The 16,582-nt window shown below is 35.8% G+C and overlaps 1 protein-coding gene across 10 annotated transcripts in view; it reads right to left on the reverse strand.

Moving 5' to 3' along the window:
- Nucleotides 1–16,582, reverse strand: part of PPFIA1 (PTPRF interacting protein alpha 1) — a 54,479-nt gene that overhangs the window by 13,651 nt on the left and 24,246 nt on the right. For 4 of the 10 annotated variants that reach the window (XM_072337264.1, XM_072337260.1, XM_072337258.1 and 1 more), the window contains 13 exons: nucleotides 15,779–15,913; nucleotides 15,171–15,245; nucleotides 14,659–14,742; nucleotides 13,937–14,068; nucleotides 11,707–11,769; nucleotides 10,510–10,589; nucleotides 10,096–10,228; nucleotides 9,186–9,409; nucleotides 8,538–8,772; nucleotides 5,562–5,591; nucleotides 4,657–4,808; nucleotides 3,788–3,960; nucleotides 2,013–2,106 (listed from right to left, as the gene is read on the reverse strand). In XM_072337264.1, coding sequence (XP_072193365.1) covers nucleotides 2,013–2,106; nucleotides 3,788–3,960; nucleotides 4,657–4,808; nucleotides 5,562–5,591; nucleotides 8,538–8,772; nucleotides 9,186–9,409; nucleotides 10,096–10,228; nucleotides 10,510–10,589; nucleotides 11,707–11,769; nucleotides 13,937–14,068; nucleotides 14,659–14,742; nucleotides 15,171–15,245; nucleotides 15,779–15,913 — 1,610 coding nt within the window. The remainder of the gene's footprint in view (nucleotides 1–2,012; nucleotides 2,107–3,787; nucleotides 3,961–4,656; nucleotides 4,809–5,561; nucleotides 5,592–8,537; nucleotides 8,773–9,185; nucleotides 9,410–10,095; nucleotides 10,229–10,509; nucleotides 10,590–11,706; nucleotides 11,770–13,936; nucleotides 14,069–14,658; nucleotides 14,743–15,170; nucleotides 15,246–15,778; nucleotides 15,914–16,582) is intronic. The other 6 variants (XM_072337265.1, XM_072337262.1, XM_072337261.1 and 3 more) reach the window with 3 other exon arrangements.

Here is a 16,582-nt window from a genome sequence, read left to right on the forward strand (position 1 = left end):
AAAAAAAACACACCATGCAAATTAAGACAAGACATATGGCTAGCATTAAGATAACACCGGATATATTTCAGCAACACACCTTCACAACAACTTCTGAATCTAATCTCTCTTCTCACAATTAGACTTTTTTTGAAAGAAGTTAGCACTTCTCAGACTATAAAATCCAAGCAAGATTCATCATAATTTGACAATAATCCTAGTAAATCAAATACAAACTTACCCTGATTTTGCACTACCACAAATGGAAAACAAAAGGAAAATAAAACAATAAAGAAAAATATAAAACCAAGATTAAACTGAAACCAAGGGGGTACAAAAACAGACAAATAATGCATATAATTTAACTTTGTCATTATAAGGTTGTTAGAAAAGACAATGAATGCTGCTCTCAGCAGAAAGTACTATTTGTCATAAGATTCTTCATCAATACAAAATGTAGGTACTGCACTGTGAATACGTTTCCATGTATAGCTAGCAAGTAAACTTCCAACTGTCACAAACAGAAGCGTGCACCTTAAGCAACCAATGACATGGCAGCCATTGTGTATACTTTATGTATTGGTTGTTAACATAATCAGCCCTTCAAAAATTTACTAAAAAATGCTGTGATCTACCTGCAACTATACTTACTGTAGTATCGAATTAAGACAGCATAGACTGCTCTACTCTAGAGTTCAATTTGCTGCTACTGTTGATAAAAATCTATACTGTCCCAAGAATAGGCCTATCGCTATTTGTACGTGACCAGATTAAAGCAATTTATTCAAGCAAGATGTGGTACAACTTAAAAGCTCTGTAGAGAAAGCAAAATATCACATTATAGTAATGTGTGATTGCCTTCACTGTAGAAGTTTGAAGAAAAACAGCTGAGCCTACTGTTATGCAAACAAAACCGCATTCCATTCTGACTTTTCAAACCAGCATGCTGCTGGTTTTCATTAGCAAAGTGACCAGGCATGATTTTTATTTGCTAATAGAACTTAGGTACTGCAAGAAATCACTCTCGCAAAGAACAATTCATCACACTGTCATTCTAACCTACATTATTTAGTCTTGGGAAGGCAAGTCAAAAAGCACAATATTTCTGATCTCAAACAGCTTTTTTTTAGCTGTGAGTAATGGCAGCTGGACAGAATAAAAGCACCAGAAGTATAAAGTATATGGCTAAGCTTTGGGGGGAAAAAGTATAAAGGAGGCCCGATCCTATTTACGCAATTCAGGTGTTTCCTGTATTACCATATAAACATCAAGTCAAAATTCCTAATAATATCTGTTCTCATCTACGCTTTGTTACATCTCTGCTAAGTCACGGAATAACGAAGCATGCAGTAGGTACTCAGTGGTGAACTTCAAATGTTTGCTCGGACAGATTTGGGACAAATTCCCATTACTAGAAAAAACTAACCACATATCTAAAAGGTGCCTTAAAGGATGTAGAGTCAAGAGTTCATTAGGCAGAGGAAATCAGGAGTATGTGATGAAAACAGATTTGAATTGCTGTAATATAAAATGAAAAATATCAAGATAATTGAAAGTAGAAGTGGAAAAAAAAAGCAACCAACACAATTAGCAACTACAACACAAAAGGAAACTGGTTCAGAGCCGCTTGTTACAAAAGACAAGCCAATACATACAAGGATGCCCTGTAGTGAACTTTTTGTGCTTTCATACTGCACTCTAACAACAAGCAATTGTCAAAGCACTTTAGAAAGTCTTCCAAATGAATTGAATTCAAAGCAGGAATTAAATAAAATACTGTAGGACAGTTTGATAAGAGTCTGCTTTTAAACAATAAGTATTCATCAACTAAATCCTTTCCAAACTTACCAAGACTATACTACCACTAATGAACTGGAAAAAGAGGGCTGGGGGGGGGGGAAAGAAATCAACAGAGGCTTAAGAGTCACAGCACCATACGGGGGAAAAATACCTGAAAACACAAAACTGATAACAAAGCATTTTTCAAACAAGGTAATATCTTCATAGAGGATTAAAAATATTTGATAACTTACTTTTTCTGCATTTTTCTGTTTTTCTCTGCCTGACCTCCAAGTTTGCTAAGACCTAATGCATCCTGAGAGGAACTATCTGCTTCTGCCATGCCAACTGCAAAGAAAGAAAAGGAAAAGAAAAAAAGAACGAAAAAGTCTCATCATCTCAGTTTTGGTCACATGGTTATAAATAAAAATCACTACTGCTTCCCTAAACAAAAACATCCTTTAATCCTTTGTAATTGGCATCATTTTTAACCAGGAAATTTCTTTCCACCTAAGTGGCAGATAAAAACTTTCTTTCTCCTTTCAGGCCCGTAAAAGACAAACCACATAAAACCTTTTATAGGATTATCTTACAGATGTGCTTGGGCTGAGAGTTTCATTAAGTATTTATCATAATCACACTTAACAGTCTTATACTAACTACCTTCAGTCATCAACAATCCTTAGGTGACACAACATATTCAGACCTACAACGAACCCCAAAAATGTATAAATGAGGACTGTAACTAGAACAGATACAGAAATAGCTGTGACTGAGGTGAACGGTGGAGTGAGGGCAAGAAGAAGAAAACCGTGTAAACGCTCTTCTAAATATTTTTTCTGTATTTCAGTCTTAATGGCAAAACTTTTCTATAAAAGACCTTTCCTGGTCACAGGACATCTCACCCATAGATCACATCTAAGCATTTGAACCAGGAAGTGTTATGAATGCTTTGTTGAAAATTCCAAGAAGTGACTGTACAAAACCAACTGGAATATTTGTAAAGTAAATCGCAATGTGTTTACCAGCCCTGGTAAGCATTTCACATTGATTAAAAAGCCTTAATTGACCTTTAGCAGTCTACAACACAGCTGGCAATTTGAATAATGGAGCTAAATACCAATTTTAGCTGCACAGTTTCATTTAACTGCATTTGGTTTTACTATATTGCCGGTAGAACACCTACAGAAAGTTACAAAATGTAAAGGAAGGGCTAACTCTTAAGACTTCTAAGGGTATGGAATAGAGTACTTCAAAGCATTTCCTTCATTAGAGAATTATGTCAAGACCAACATGGGAAATATAAAAGACCTGTAATCCCCTTCTGGGGGTAGTTACAGCCACTGCATTATTGCTCTGGTTTTCACTTCTCCCTCTGCAGATCATCTGCCCCAACTTCAAAAGCAGCTATTTTCCACTGACTCGATAGTACTGCTTAAGTCTGCAATCAGCTTTGCATCACACATGCCTACAGATGTAGCTTTATACACACTACCACCCCAACAGACAATTGTTCTTCATATCATCTTTGGTGAAATCAAGTCAAATAATCATAATAAACTACGTCAAAGCAGTTCATTTTACAAAAAGGACCTTCTATGTAACAAATACAAAAATGACTTGCCATATACTATTTTACCCTGGTGGATTGCTCATATATGCTAACGGCCAGAATCTTTGCCCTGCTAAATGAAAGCTTTGTTGGATTTCATATACTCCACAATATTAGTTGCGTTGCTAGCATTAAATATAACCTTCATAATAGTGCTAAAGGTCAACCATACACAAGTTTTCAGTGAGCAATGTATTTTATACAGGGACCACAGAAGTACGCTTTCACAAAAGAAAAAGACATACCAAAAGACAGCAATACCTGAAGCTCACACATAAAAAGACCTGCCAAAAGATTATGTCTAGTTTGATAAAAACACATGCACAGGCAACTAAACACTCTGTCAAATATAACTATTACTAACACATACATCCTAAAATTTAGTTTTTCACTGAAGAAAAAGAAAGGCAAACCAACCTTGTCCTAATGCTTCCTTGCTTGTTTGTCCAGGTCGTCCCTTTTCTTTCTTGCCAAACAAGCGGCCAATAGAGGATTTAATCCCCTTCTTTTTGGGGGCTTTATGAAGGGAGTCTTGGCTACTATTGCTGCTACTGGGATTACTTGCTTGACCATCTTGTGAGCCGGTTGAACTTTCACAAAAACAAAGAAAAAAGGAGTCAAACAAACTGGTTTATGTACACATTCACTGTCATTACATAGTGAAAGACAACTTCTGGTTTTCGTGAAAGATTAGTAGCTTACTAGTAGCATTTAATTTCAGATTTGATGAATATCATGAGAAGAAATAGATATACTAAAATAAACAGAAAAATATTAAACGTTAACCCATTAAACAGAACAAGGGAAAGAATAGAAGGGGTAGAGTATTTACATATTATAGAAAGGAACTTATTTAATTGAGGAATTAAGGTGTTTAAAGTGCAATTCCGGGAAGTCAAAACTGTCAGTAAAATTTCCTTACAAATTAAGCAGACAATGCAAGTTTGAAATGCTTGAAAAACTGCACGCCAACTGAAATTAAGTTAATTCTACAACTTTCTTATTTGTAGATAAACTGCAATCTGTGAAAGAGGATGTGAAGCAAACAACTAATGCAGACCTGATGCTAAAGGGATCATTCACAAAGACATTTCCAATCATGAAAATTTGTACTGTTTATTCAACACTCATTTATGTGGTCTTAGTCCTTCCTTTTTAGGGACATTTCAATATCTAGATTAAAATCTAAAATTGCAAAGCCGCTCAGCCTGGAAGAATTTTTACTCTAATGATGTGAAATAGCAACTAACATTACTAGTAGACCTGACTTATTCATAGCTACTTACTTTCTTATGTCCCTGATATCTTCATGGCTCACCGTATGCAAAGCTCCTTTTTGGACTCTGTCCAAACGCAAAGATCGAGGAGAAGAAGGTGGGGACGTCTCACATTTTATCGTCGCTTTATCATCTCGTACCTCTTCTCTAGAAGCTGGAGACTAATGGAAAACAAAACTTGAAGGTTTTGTCGGAATACACCAGAAACATGAAAGCAATGTTAACAACACAAAAAACATTAAAAGGAAAGTCAATGATTTCCAAGTTAAAGAGTTACTCTTGCCCTTACTGTTCCGCAGTTACCTGCAGTCTGAACTTCTGAATTATTTTCTTTTTTAACCTTCACTGACAAACTTCTACATTTCAGTTTCAGCTAGTGAAATGAGCAAGTAGCCATCTTTTGTTCATTCACGGATCTAACAACTAAAGTAAAGCAGCTCCATGAAACCAACATAGCTGGCTTCAGTTTAAGCAAACTGCAAATACTAACAAAAAAGTTCTGGGAAAAGCAGTTCTCGCTGTCATGTTTAGATAAGCATTAGCAAAACTACCAATTCTATCAAGTCAGTTTCTATGTACCTGTAGCCATGCCTAATCTTTTGTTTGAAGAACAGAAATTAAAATTTATTTGCGTATGCATTAATAGATCCTTGAAATTAAATATTGTTTCGTTATGATTGCAAAACAGCAATTACAAACAGAGCACAGCTGTACCACGTAGCAGCAAAAAAATTCTCAAAAACAAATGACCAAACCCACACCTCTATTAAGAAAAGTCACTTTACGCTTAATATCAAAGAACTTATAATCTTTACAGATAACCAGCAAATTCTCTCATATGCATCTGGTATCCATTAACAAGTTGAGAGGAGAGTAAGAAAATGAAGGGGCACAGCAGTAAATAAAGATTTTACCTTTCTACGGTGTTTCCTTAAATCACTAGGCTGAAAGATGCGTGCAAAGAAAATTTGGAAAAGCCATATTTATTGTAAACTGTAGCATAAGTTGAAATAACTACCACAGACAAAACATATTAGGAAGAATTTAAACAACTACAGCAACAGCACAGAGAAACCATAAGAGAATAAAGCACTCTTCAAATCACAGGAGCATTTAAAAATGTGTGCCTGAAGACAGAAAATGAGGAAAAATAATCAAAATTTATAGCTGATATAGTGGTACTATACGCGAAACCAGCACACAAGATGCACACTTTATCTTCAGTAAGAGAAACAGTAGAGCATTATGGGGCATGAGTTGTTGCTTTTAAAGCAGAGAGGATTCCCAGTCTTTTGTCAAGGACTATCCTTCTCCCCCTGAACATAAGCTACACGTAGCAACAGCAGGCATGGAACTTAATAACTCACCAACATTATTTCAAGCACCTTAGCCAATTCTGCAGTCTTGATATCATAGTATCATAGTATCGTGCGAGTTGGAAGGGACCTTAGAGATCATCGAGTCCAACTCCCAGGTTTCGAGCCCCCTGTGTAGCGAAGCGGCACTTCTACCCCCTGCTCCACAGGGGGGATTCGAACCCGGGCCCTTCGGTGCCGCAAGCAGCACTTTATACCACTGCTCCACCGGGGGCACACAATATATGGTATATATACCATAAAAAGCAGTCATACTTCAATAACTGTGAAAGAGCGCCAACAATGGCTCATTTTGACACAATAACACTGCTCCTTTTACAAAGTTTAATGTGATGGAATGCTTGATTCAGATTCTGCTACTAGTATTACCTAATGTTCCATCCACTCCAACACCCACTGGATTTCACTTCTTATGCACTTCTCAACTCTGCCACCACACAGATCAAGATAGCAACCTTGAGTTATGTGAACAACTTATTATTAGCCTGAATAACCTGATATTTGCCATCATTGTATTTGGCTACTTATTTCAAAGACTGTAAACCAAAAATGAAGTCAGTAAAATAGTCAGCAGCCTTCATAATATTTTGCTGTTTTGCTGTTAGGATTTTAAAATCAGTACCAACTTCTAATCATCTTCCAGCTAGAATGGATACAAACTACACAAAATTAATAAGTTTTGTTATTGTATTATGACAAGTTCTGAGAGAAATAACATCAGATTCATACCCAATTTTCTGGCTCTTTCCTCTATTAAATTTAATAGAACAACAATCTGAAAATGATTGCAATATGGAATGAAAGAGATCCATGGAAATTGCTGAAAAGTGCTATATAAGCTTCAGAATTAAGTTGATAGCTTTTAAACTAGATGAAGGGTTTTCAGCTAACTGTACTACCAAACACTGCTTTAGTTACCTAATTAAGCTAATGTTGCCATCATACTCAAAACTAATGCAGCTGTCAAAAATCATAAGAACTCATTCTGTCTGATAATTCCCAACAGCCTCTCCAAAAGTTTCTGGAATCTTCTGTTCAGTAATTCTAGAAACATAGCTTATTGTCTACATGCTTCAACAAATACTTTCATAAATCAGTTCCAAAGTATGAAAACAGACAAATGTACCATTGCAATTTAATTTGTACCCCCAGTTGCATTATGTATTAAGATAAAATATTCTTCTGATCTCATTTTCATAAACATGGCTGTTTTTACCTGATTTTTCTTTTAAAAGAGGTACTCAGGAGGTTTATTGTTATATTTATATCTCACTTTTATTGTGAGAGTAAGGATATAAAGTACTCCACCTCTTGATATATGTTAATCTGCACAAAATAAAGATGCTCTTGACTCTGGTTTCCTGATCTCAGGCATTATAACAATTTCTGTTGTTTGTGCTTTTTTTTGTTATTTTGTTTGTTTGTTTTTTAAATACAAGAATGGCAAATGATCCTTTTTTATGGAAAAAAACCTTGCATTACACACAAAATTATTACACATTCATTTCAAGAAGCTGGAAAAATAGGTGGCAGAAACACTCCTTTTTAAACTCCTACCAAAGACCTAGATCAGATATGTCAATCTGTTGCAGTCTGCCTGCCGTTGCAGTGTTGGTTAGCATCCCTTGTCCACTGAATCTTACAGTCATGATAAAAGTGCAATAATCCAAGACAGACTGTAGTAACCATTATGTTGCACACGTAACTATTAAGTACTGGCTCCAAATCTGGGGACAAAGTAATGTTTATAGAGAGAAGTATTCTTTTAATTCTGACATACGGAACATGTTTCACTGAGGAGTATATTAAGAAGGAGACAGTCTTGTCTAAAATTCATATAGACATAAAGGTGTCTATAACTGGTCTTATTTTTTTTTAACAGGTAGACTTACTGCACTGAGCACCTCCTAGAAGGATTAATTTTCCTAAGTAGATGTAGGAAGGTCAAAAGAATGTATATCCATCCTTCTCTGTTCACTGAACTGCAAAGACCAAGCTGCCACTACACCAGCCTCTAAGTCTAACATATTTATCTTCATGTTTAATAGCCTAAGAAAAGACACCAGCACTCAATAGTATCACAGCTGTGACATCTTACAAACTTAAAGATTTATGTAAGATGCGCAAATTATGTTTCAGTTGAATATTTAGCTGGGAAAAAAAAAAAAATGGCTAAAAGTAAAGCTTAAAACAGACATTAACTTGTTGCTGGAGTGAGTGTTACAAAGAATACATTTATTTCTTCCAGGAAGAGTAACAAAGAAAAATCATAGCAAAAGGAATACTTCAGTGTGAGATGCTGACCAGTAGAATTGAGTTCTCAATGTTTTGTTGGTATTTTTTTGTAATCATTTATTATCATTATTACAGAAGTTGAAAGGATGCAACAGAAAAAAAAACCAAACAGAAAGGGCAAATAGAGTTAAATAAGAAGCAGAGGAAGGGGAGAATCAAATGCATTTCCTACAGAAAAGGAACACTCACCTTGGAAAAATAAAGTTAGTGGATACTTACCAGTGTCATGATACCTAGTCTGTCCACTTCCCTAGCTGGACTATGCGGAATCCGCCTTGGGGTGGAGCGGCCACTGCCAGGTGGGGAAGAACCAGCAAGGGAACCACTTGCATAGGGAGGAGGAATGGAGCTCATGGACCGGAATCGACCGTGGGCATCCAGACTTCCACTACCCACTCTGCTTTCAATTTCTTCTGCACGCTGTTCTGTGTTTTCCTTTTCTTCCTGTATAAGCCTAAAAGAAAAAAGGGTTCCAAATAAACACGGCATTCAAACAAGTACCATATAAAGAGAATGGCCCACTCAAGCATTTTGAAAAGCAGTGGCACTTGACAGACAAAACAACTGCACCGAAAATTTGGTAATCCAATCTGAAAAGAGGTTGTAAATACTACAACTATTACCACCATGCAGGGGTTTCTGCCCAACTAGCAATACAATCCCTTCCACAAATGAGACCAAAGACCTGAAAGGAATACTTAAGTCAAATGCAATTCAGGCTTTTTTTTGTTTGTTCATCAATTCCCACTCTCCCAGTCCCCCAAAGGAAAGTGAATGAGCAAACAATTCTGTGAATAACCATATAAAAAGGAATTCTTGTGTCACAATTAATTTTCCAGTAAAAACATAACAGCAGATATGCCATACCTAATCTCTTTGTTAATTGCATCCAGCTGCTCCTGAAGCATCATGGCCAAAGTCTGAGCATCAGCCTGACCACTTGGTGACAGCAGATCAACTGAACTGAATATAGTCTCCCTGTCATCCTCACCATCAGACACATCGACATCGCTTTCAAATGCTTGTGCCACATTTGCCAATACACTTGCTTGCTGAGCTCGCTCCCAGTCCTGCTCATTCAGAGTTTGAACCTGTTAAAAGATAATTAAAAACAAAATCTCAGATATGAAACGTGACATTTCTACTGTTTTTCAAGATGTTTAATTTTCATTTTTTTTCTTAAAGTCCACTTGCATGTGGAATGCATCTATCAAGACAGTGATGTTTAGAGAAACATAAAACAAAAAACTATGATGCAGAATACTTGGCCTCCTATGGATAAGTACAGTTTTAAAACAGCCAGACTCAATAGTTAAAACACCATTATCTTGGCTATATATTTTCTCAACAGATTTTTGCTAATAAACACAATGAAAACGTTCAAATCAGCTTTATGTAAAAGGAGAACCTGCAAGACTTGGTTGTAGGACAGTGAATGTTAGATTAGTGAACCAAAGTTGAAATCCAAAGTGCAGACACACAAAGGAAGTACTCTTTCATATTATATTGCACAGATTTATCATACTTAAAGCAAATTGGACTTTACAGCCCCAAAATTGCAGTCTGAAATAGAATTATACAGCCTACTAGCTGTGTATTAGATATCCTGCTTCACTAAAAGCAAGCACATAATAAAACATAATTTCATATACAAGATCAAGCCCTTTTAATGCTGTGTAATCCTATTCCACCAACTCCTTGCAACATGTTAACTTCATCTAATCTAATCTGTTGCCAAATACTCGATTGCTGTCACTTCCTTTCAGAGTTCTATTACCTTTGAAGGCTCATCTCTGAGAGCTGCCAAACGCCCTTTCTGAGGACGCCTCAGCACAGAAGAGGTGCCATAAGAGTCTGCGTGACTGTCAGCCACCGATGAAGATGCCATAGGGTATCTGAAATCTGGTCGGCTAAGACAGGAAGAAACACTACCATTAGCAAGATGAGGAGAAGAGTGAAACAAGCTAAGAAACCCACCCCAACAATTTTTGTTGTACCCACAGAGCCTTTTTGTTGTTTGTTTGTTTTTTTTGAAGTGGTGTATTAGCTGCTTTATCTGCTCTATAAAGCATGTTTTATAGCTACAACTGAAGTGTTCCCATTTACAATAGGTAAAGAAAGGGTGTTTTTTGTGGGTTTTTTTTTCAGGAAATTAGAAAAAAAATAATTGAACTACAACTAGTGCTTGTACCTATGATGAAGTGATGTGGCTCTCAGTCTCACTTGGTCATTTTCAGCCCTTAATGCTTCAATATTTAAGACAAGTTTATCCTGTAAAAATAGAAAATATGCAACAATATACATTAAAAAACTCAGCATCAGATCCTAATCTATAAGCTAATACTTAGCCCATTGATCTAATTGTTATGAAACTCAAATGTAACCAGATTTCAAACATTGCCTTGAACAACACATAACCAAAATGATTATTGCTACACAGCGCAGCACCGTAACAAAAGGGCATCCAAGGATAACTCTTGGCTCTCTACACTGTGAAAAACAAGTCCTAAAAGCATCCACTTTTAACTCTAGCACCCATAAATGCTGTAAAAACTTGGAATTTAACAAAGCAAAGCAATGAACGAGAAAATAATAAAAGACTATGAAAAGTGACTGATGATAAAGATCCGTGCCTTGTGTGAAAACTAGTGACGTACATGAAAATTCAAGCACATCTCATAAAGTATTCTTAATATATTCTTCATTTTATTACAAAATCACAGCCTCTAATAGTTTGGCCTAGCTACTTTCTAGAACGATCTGAGGAGATGCAGTACATCTGTGATTTAATAATCAATAATAAGTATTATTTCAGAACAGTATGATCATAAAATGAATCATCACTACATAAGGAAGCAAAATGAAAGGCCCCACTGCTATTATTCAAGAAGTGAATTTGCCAGTTACTTTGCAATAGTGACTGGCTCTGTAATAACCAAGTCTAATAAACCTCACCCTCAGAATTTTAAGACAGCTTTATCAAACAAGCATCTTATGACATTCACTGCTTCAAGTGTACACCTAGAGGAAAATACCCACTGTTAAAGTATTTTTTTCTTACTGTTCATAGTTTTATGTATAAACAGTAAAAAAAAATACTACGTAATCTTTTAAACTCCAGCAAATTGTCAATATATCCATGCACATTCTTTGCATATATGTGTTAAACACTTTGCATATATGTGTTATGTCTGAGAAAAGAAATATTATCTATAAAAACATCACAAAACTGAAGCAAACTAATATAAAATAAAACACATCAGCCCACAAAATTGGCCTAAACAGTGTTAATAACATTGAGCTTTATGGGGTAAGCCAAATCTACTTCTGCTATGTGGCAACACAGCAATTATTTTCCAGTGTAACATTTCAGAAACGCATATTATACCTTCTCATGTTGAAGTTCCTCTATTTGTTTTTTTGCATTTTCAATTTCTCGAAGAAGTGAATTCTAAAACAAAACATATCAAATTATTTATAAAAGCTTACCACTCCTAAACCATAACCAGTAAGATCTACTAACAAACTCTGGTCATATTTTACAGATGCATTTTAATTTACCAGTTTACTGCTTCTGCTGCTTCACTTTGATCACATCTGAAAGCAAATCCTTCTACATACGCAGCCCTGTAAACGATGGATTTACTAACAGCAGAAACTCTATATGCATTTAATACAAATACCTTACTTGATCAAAAAAAAAAGACACCAAATAATAACTATGCAGGAAAAGAACTTTAAATTTGTTTGGTGTTCGGTTAGCGAGGTATTACTGGCTATTATCACTGAATTTTCATTTTGTTTTCACTTGTCTGATCAATGAAATCACTATAATGCAAGAGCTGTTCTCTTCACAATTATGTTGCAACTTTTAAACAGCTCCAGTAAAGATACTTACAACTACTACAATCTGTTTGTTGAAAGCAGTTCCCAAATTCAAATTAAGAATCACCCGAGAGCTACAGCAATCAAATAGATTTTTGACTAACATGACCACAGTAAATAATTTTAAACAAAAGTCAAAAAACTCCCCCTTCTAACAGTATATTTATAACCACCTCATGTACTCTCTCCTTTCCAAAGTTGCCAAAAAGTTCTGCTAAAAACATTTCCTTGAGATGAGTAATACCACTATTTGCATTTTAAACCTGTAATAAGCTTTCGTAAGTGAACAAACAAATCATTCTGGGAAAAGAGCTTCAATGATTAGAAGGAAAGTACTCAAATTTTATATGCATGTTTCTTTCCAATTTCTCACAGAAGAATGAGCTGGGAGATTACTGTTGCTGACAGTGAGGGACAACTAAATTTTCTCATTATTCATGAATGCAGTCCAGGTTTGAGGAGTAAAGAGCAGCTTCAGGTTAACTCTAACATATACCTCCCAGCATTAACCATAAAAAAAAAAAAGCCATCAGCTGCTTCTCAGAAATCAAACGTATGAAAACTGTCAGAGCAACATTAACAGTAAGGCCCATAACAAGAGTCAGAAGTACTGGGAGAAGCTAGTGATCTTGAAAATAGCAATCTTAAAACCTAGAATGCAAAAGTCTGCAGACTTACATGTTAGACAACTGACCTCCCTGTCCACAGCAGATGAGTTGGAACTACATGATCTTTAAAGTCCCTTTCAATTCAAATCATTCTATGATCACACAGGAAGCATCTTCACCGTTAAAAGACCAGAACCAGTAGGACCTACATTTGTACTACAGTACTTGATTTTTCTTACCCCCGAGAATGCAAAAGAAGGAAAAAGAAAAAACTAAATTTCTAATGATCTGAGGTGTGGGCAGTTCTACAACTCTCAAAAGACCAAAGGTTTAGGCTCAGGGATAAGAACTGAGTTAGCATGAATACATGAGAAAGTAAACATGCATTGAAGTCTGAATACATCATTATAAGCCACTCAGCTTTTACTGAGGCATTTCTCCAGATGGCCATCTCAGCCTCCAGTACAAGAAACCAACTGTTTACTAATCCAAGACAAAGCAATTTAGCAACAAAGTACTACTGGTAAAAGACACTTGTTTGGTTTTTTTTGACACAGAATAAGGCAATTCTTAAAGACAGGCATGAAAGAAAATCCTTAAGGACCTAGTTCCAAAAGCAGAAAAAAATCAAAGGTAAATATGTAGTAATTTTAAAGAGGAATTAAATACAGGAGAAGGCTCTGACACGTGTACTGACAACATAAGGAATAGTTCCATTATATTTGTATAACCTGTCCATCTGGGGAAAGAAAAAAAAACACACGATTGTCTCTACCTGCAAGAATCTCACAATGATTTAGAGTAACCAACAAAGACAAAAGCTGTGGGAAATAAAAGGAATCTGAACTGAAAAGGTCACAGTTCAAGTCCTTATTCCTCCGACTTCCTGTATTACCCTGAAAAAGCCTATTTATGCAGTCCACACCAGTCAACTAAGAAAGAATAAAGCATCCTAACAGATGTGATCTCAATGCATGTTTAAGGCCTATCCTCCACCCCTCCTCCCTCCCTACATCCCCCCCCAAAAAAAGACATTTTAAGAATATACTTCACATTACAAAATACAGGACTACATAATGTTCAACATCTAATCAATAAACATGCTGAAATGTGACATAAGGTTACCTTATCTTCCAAGGCAGCCATCCTTTCCTTGAGATGAAGCTGAAGCCTTTCATTAGATTCAGAGAGTAGCTTATCCACCGTTTCTGACAAGCGTTTATTATGTTCTTCGTTCATCTTCTCTCTCTGCCTAGCCTAAGATAAATGACAAAAATTAAAATTCTTATGACAAAGTTACTGAAATAACTTGGAATTTACAATGTCTATAATATTGCCAGGTTGTAAAGCGGTAGCTTTCCTTAATCTACATTTTCCTTTAATATAAATTAATTTCCCAAAGGGATAAGAAATACTGTGTGTACCTCCAAGATTCTATAAGGGAGTATAAGGGACACAAGATAGCAATGACCATCCGAGATCAGAAGTTTGAAAGTCTGAGCTTACACTTCAGAGCAAACCAGATTTCAAAAGCAATTAATTATTCGTAACCTATAAATCATTTTTCACATGCTCAGTTACTTCAGGAAGGTTTCTGATCTCCTCATCAGAAAGTATAACTAACAATGAGGTAACTCCAAGCTTAATTCAAATTGATCGTGGACTTTGACCTGTTCCTTGAGACTGAAAGTTAACCATACAAAGTGGTCCAGATCTCCCAACTACGAGTCATCCTGAACTCTGGTTTATTTTAGAGTTGAAACAAAACTAGCTTTGCTGAGTGGTAGAAACCCATGAAGAGAATCAGACTTTCAGCTTGGTTTCTGTGCCAAAAATATGTATCGTACCCTTTGCAGCTCTTGATTCTTTTCTTCTAACTGTGCTTCCATCTGTCTCAGTCGCTCTTCTATATTGCCATGCCTCTCTTCAGCCTGTCAATTTACAAAACAAAATCAGAATTTTTAATTAAAAAAAACTTCCAAAAAAATAAAACTACTGAAGAATGACTGCATATCTAACATGCAGTGTGTAACTGCCATTTATGGTAATATACAATGCAGAACTGATGTCTTCCTGTCACTAAGAGTACCTAGTGTGAGAGTTTGCATGTTACATGACAAGACCAAGCCTCTGATCACTAGATCCTGTGAATCAACTCTTATTTGCAAATGATTTTGTAACAGCAGATTTTCATTTTGATTTTCATTTTAATTTTCCCAAAAACCAACCCTCCCCCCCCAAAAAATCAAAACTAAACGCATTCTCAACTTCTCCTCTCTAGCTTAGACACTGATTTTTTGTTGATTATGACAAAGCAGAAAGCAGCAAGCAGAAATGAAGACTAATATACAAATTCTACCTTCCTAAGTTTGGTGGTAAGTTCCAACACCTTAGCATCTTTAGCAGCAGAGTTCCCAGGAGACAAAAGGTCAGACTACAGAGCCAGTAAGGGATGGAAAAGATAACAGGGAAAGAAAAGAAACTAAGACTTCAAAGAGACACACATACAAAAAGGTTCATTTATAGTCAACATATATATTACTTAAGATTTCACTATTCCATTTGTAGTCCCCTAAAAATCCCTGTACTACTGACTACCCATTACTTCTCTCATCCTACATAACCTGACTTGGTTAACAGTAGAAGAAAACTGTACTTCTGCTTCAAAAATTGCTACTTTTAAACAATATTTTAATGCCTATTACTGAAAGAACTGTAATAAAACCCAAAGCAGTAGCTTTAAAAAGCCCTTTCGTAGTACAACAGATCTAAGAAAAACTAATCAAACTCCAGAGAGAAATTAAAGAAACAGGACAAAGCACAGTGTTTCAAGAGATGAGAAGAAAACAGGGAGATAATCTCTGAACTCGCTGGGGAAAAACTAAAACAGACTAACAAAAACAACAGTAAGAACAGATTTTTTGTAGTGGGACACTAGCAGAGATAACACTGTCCCAGTTATCTCACCTTTGAAAGTGCTGCAACTCTCTGTGCCAGTTCAGCTTCTACCTCTGGTAAAGTTTCAGCTTTTCTCAAAGTCTGCTGCAGCTTTTGCTCAGCTAGTTCCAGCCGTTCTTGCAATTGCCTGTTCTTATCTTCACTCTATACAGGATTATGATCAGTAATTTTTAGTGTTAAAATGGGAATCAATTTTGATCAAAGATGAAGGTTAAGAGACAGTTTACTGCCTTTACTAGAACTAAGGACAACAAGCTATCCAAACTGGTTTCATAAACAAAGACAAGGCATCTTCCCTTTCAACATATGAAAGCCTTTGTCTTTTTTTTTATTGCAAATATTTTTTGCTTGGATTTCAAAAGTAACTCTTTCACTGAATATAATAATGGTACAGGAACTATACAGAAAATGTTACAAACTTCCAGCGTCAAGGCTCTGCTAAAAGCGAGTCGTATCAAGAACAAATTCCTTTGTATTTTAAATAACACTAAGCACGTCGCCAGAAAATTTATATTAAAATATAAGCGTGTACAAAACTTATTAAAAAAATTACAAACAGTAATTAACTAAGAATTGCCTGGCTTCCTCCAGTTAGAAAGCCATTGGCTAAATAAAGGACAAAACTCCTCCCTCTGACACAATCAATTCATTGAAATGCCCTAAAAAACACTTCTTCCCCAGTATATTTCATCTTCATTTCCAGGATAAAACTCTGTACAATACACTCCCCTCCCAAAAAATAATTATCAACAACAGCGCACTATAAATATTTGTTTTCCTAAAAGCAAATTGAAAGGCTTTAGAATAGTACAA

This window comes from Excalfactoria chinensis, chromosome 5 (genome assembly GCF_039878825.1).
Source record: "Excalfactoria chinensis isolate bCotChi1 chromosome 5, bCotChi1.hap2, whole genome shotgun sequence".
Lineage (NCBI taxonomy): Eukaryota > Metazoa > Chordata > Aves > Galliformes > Phasianidae > Excalfactoria > Excalfactoria chinensis.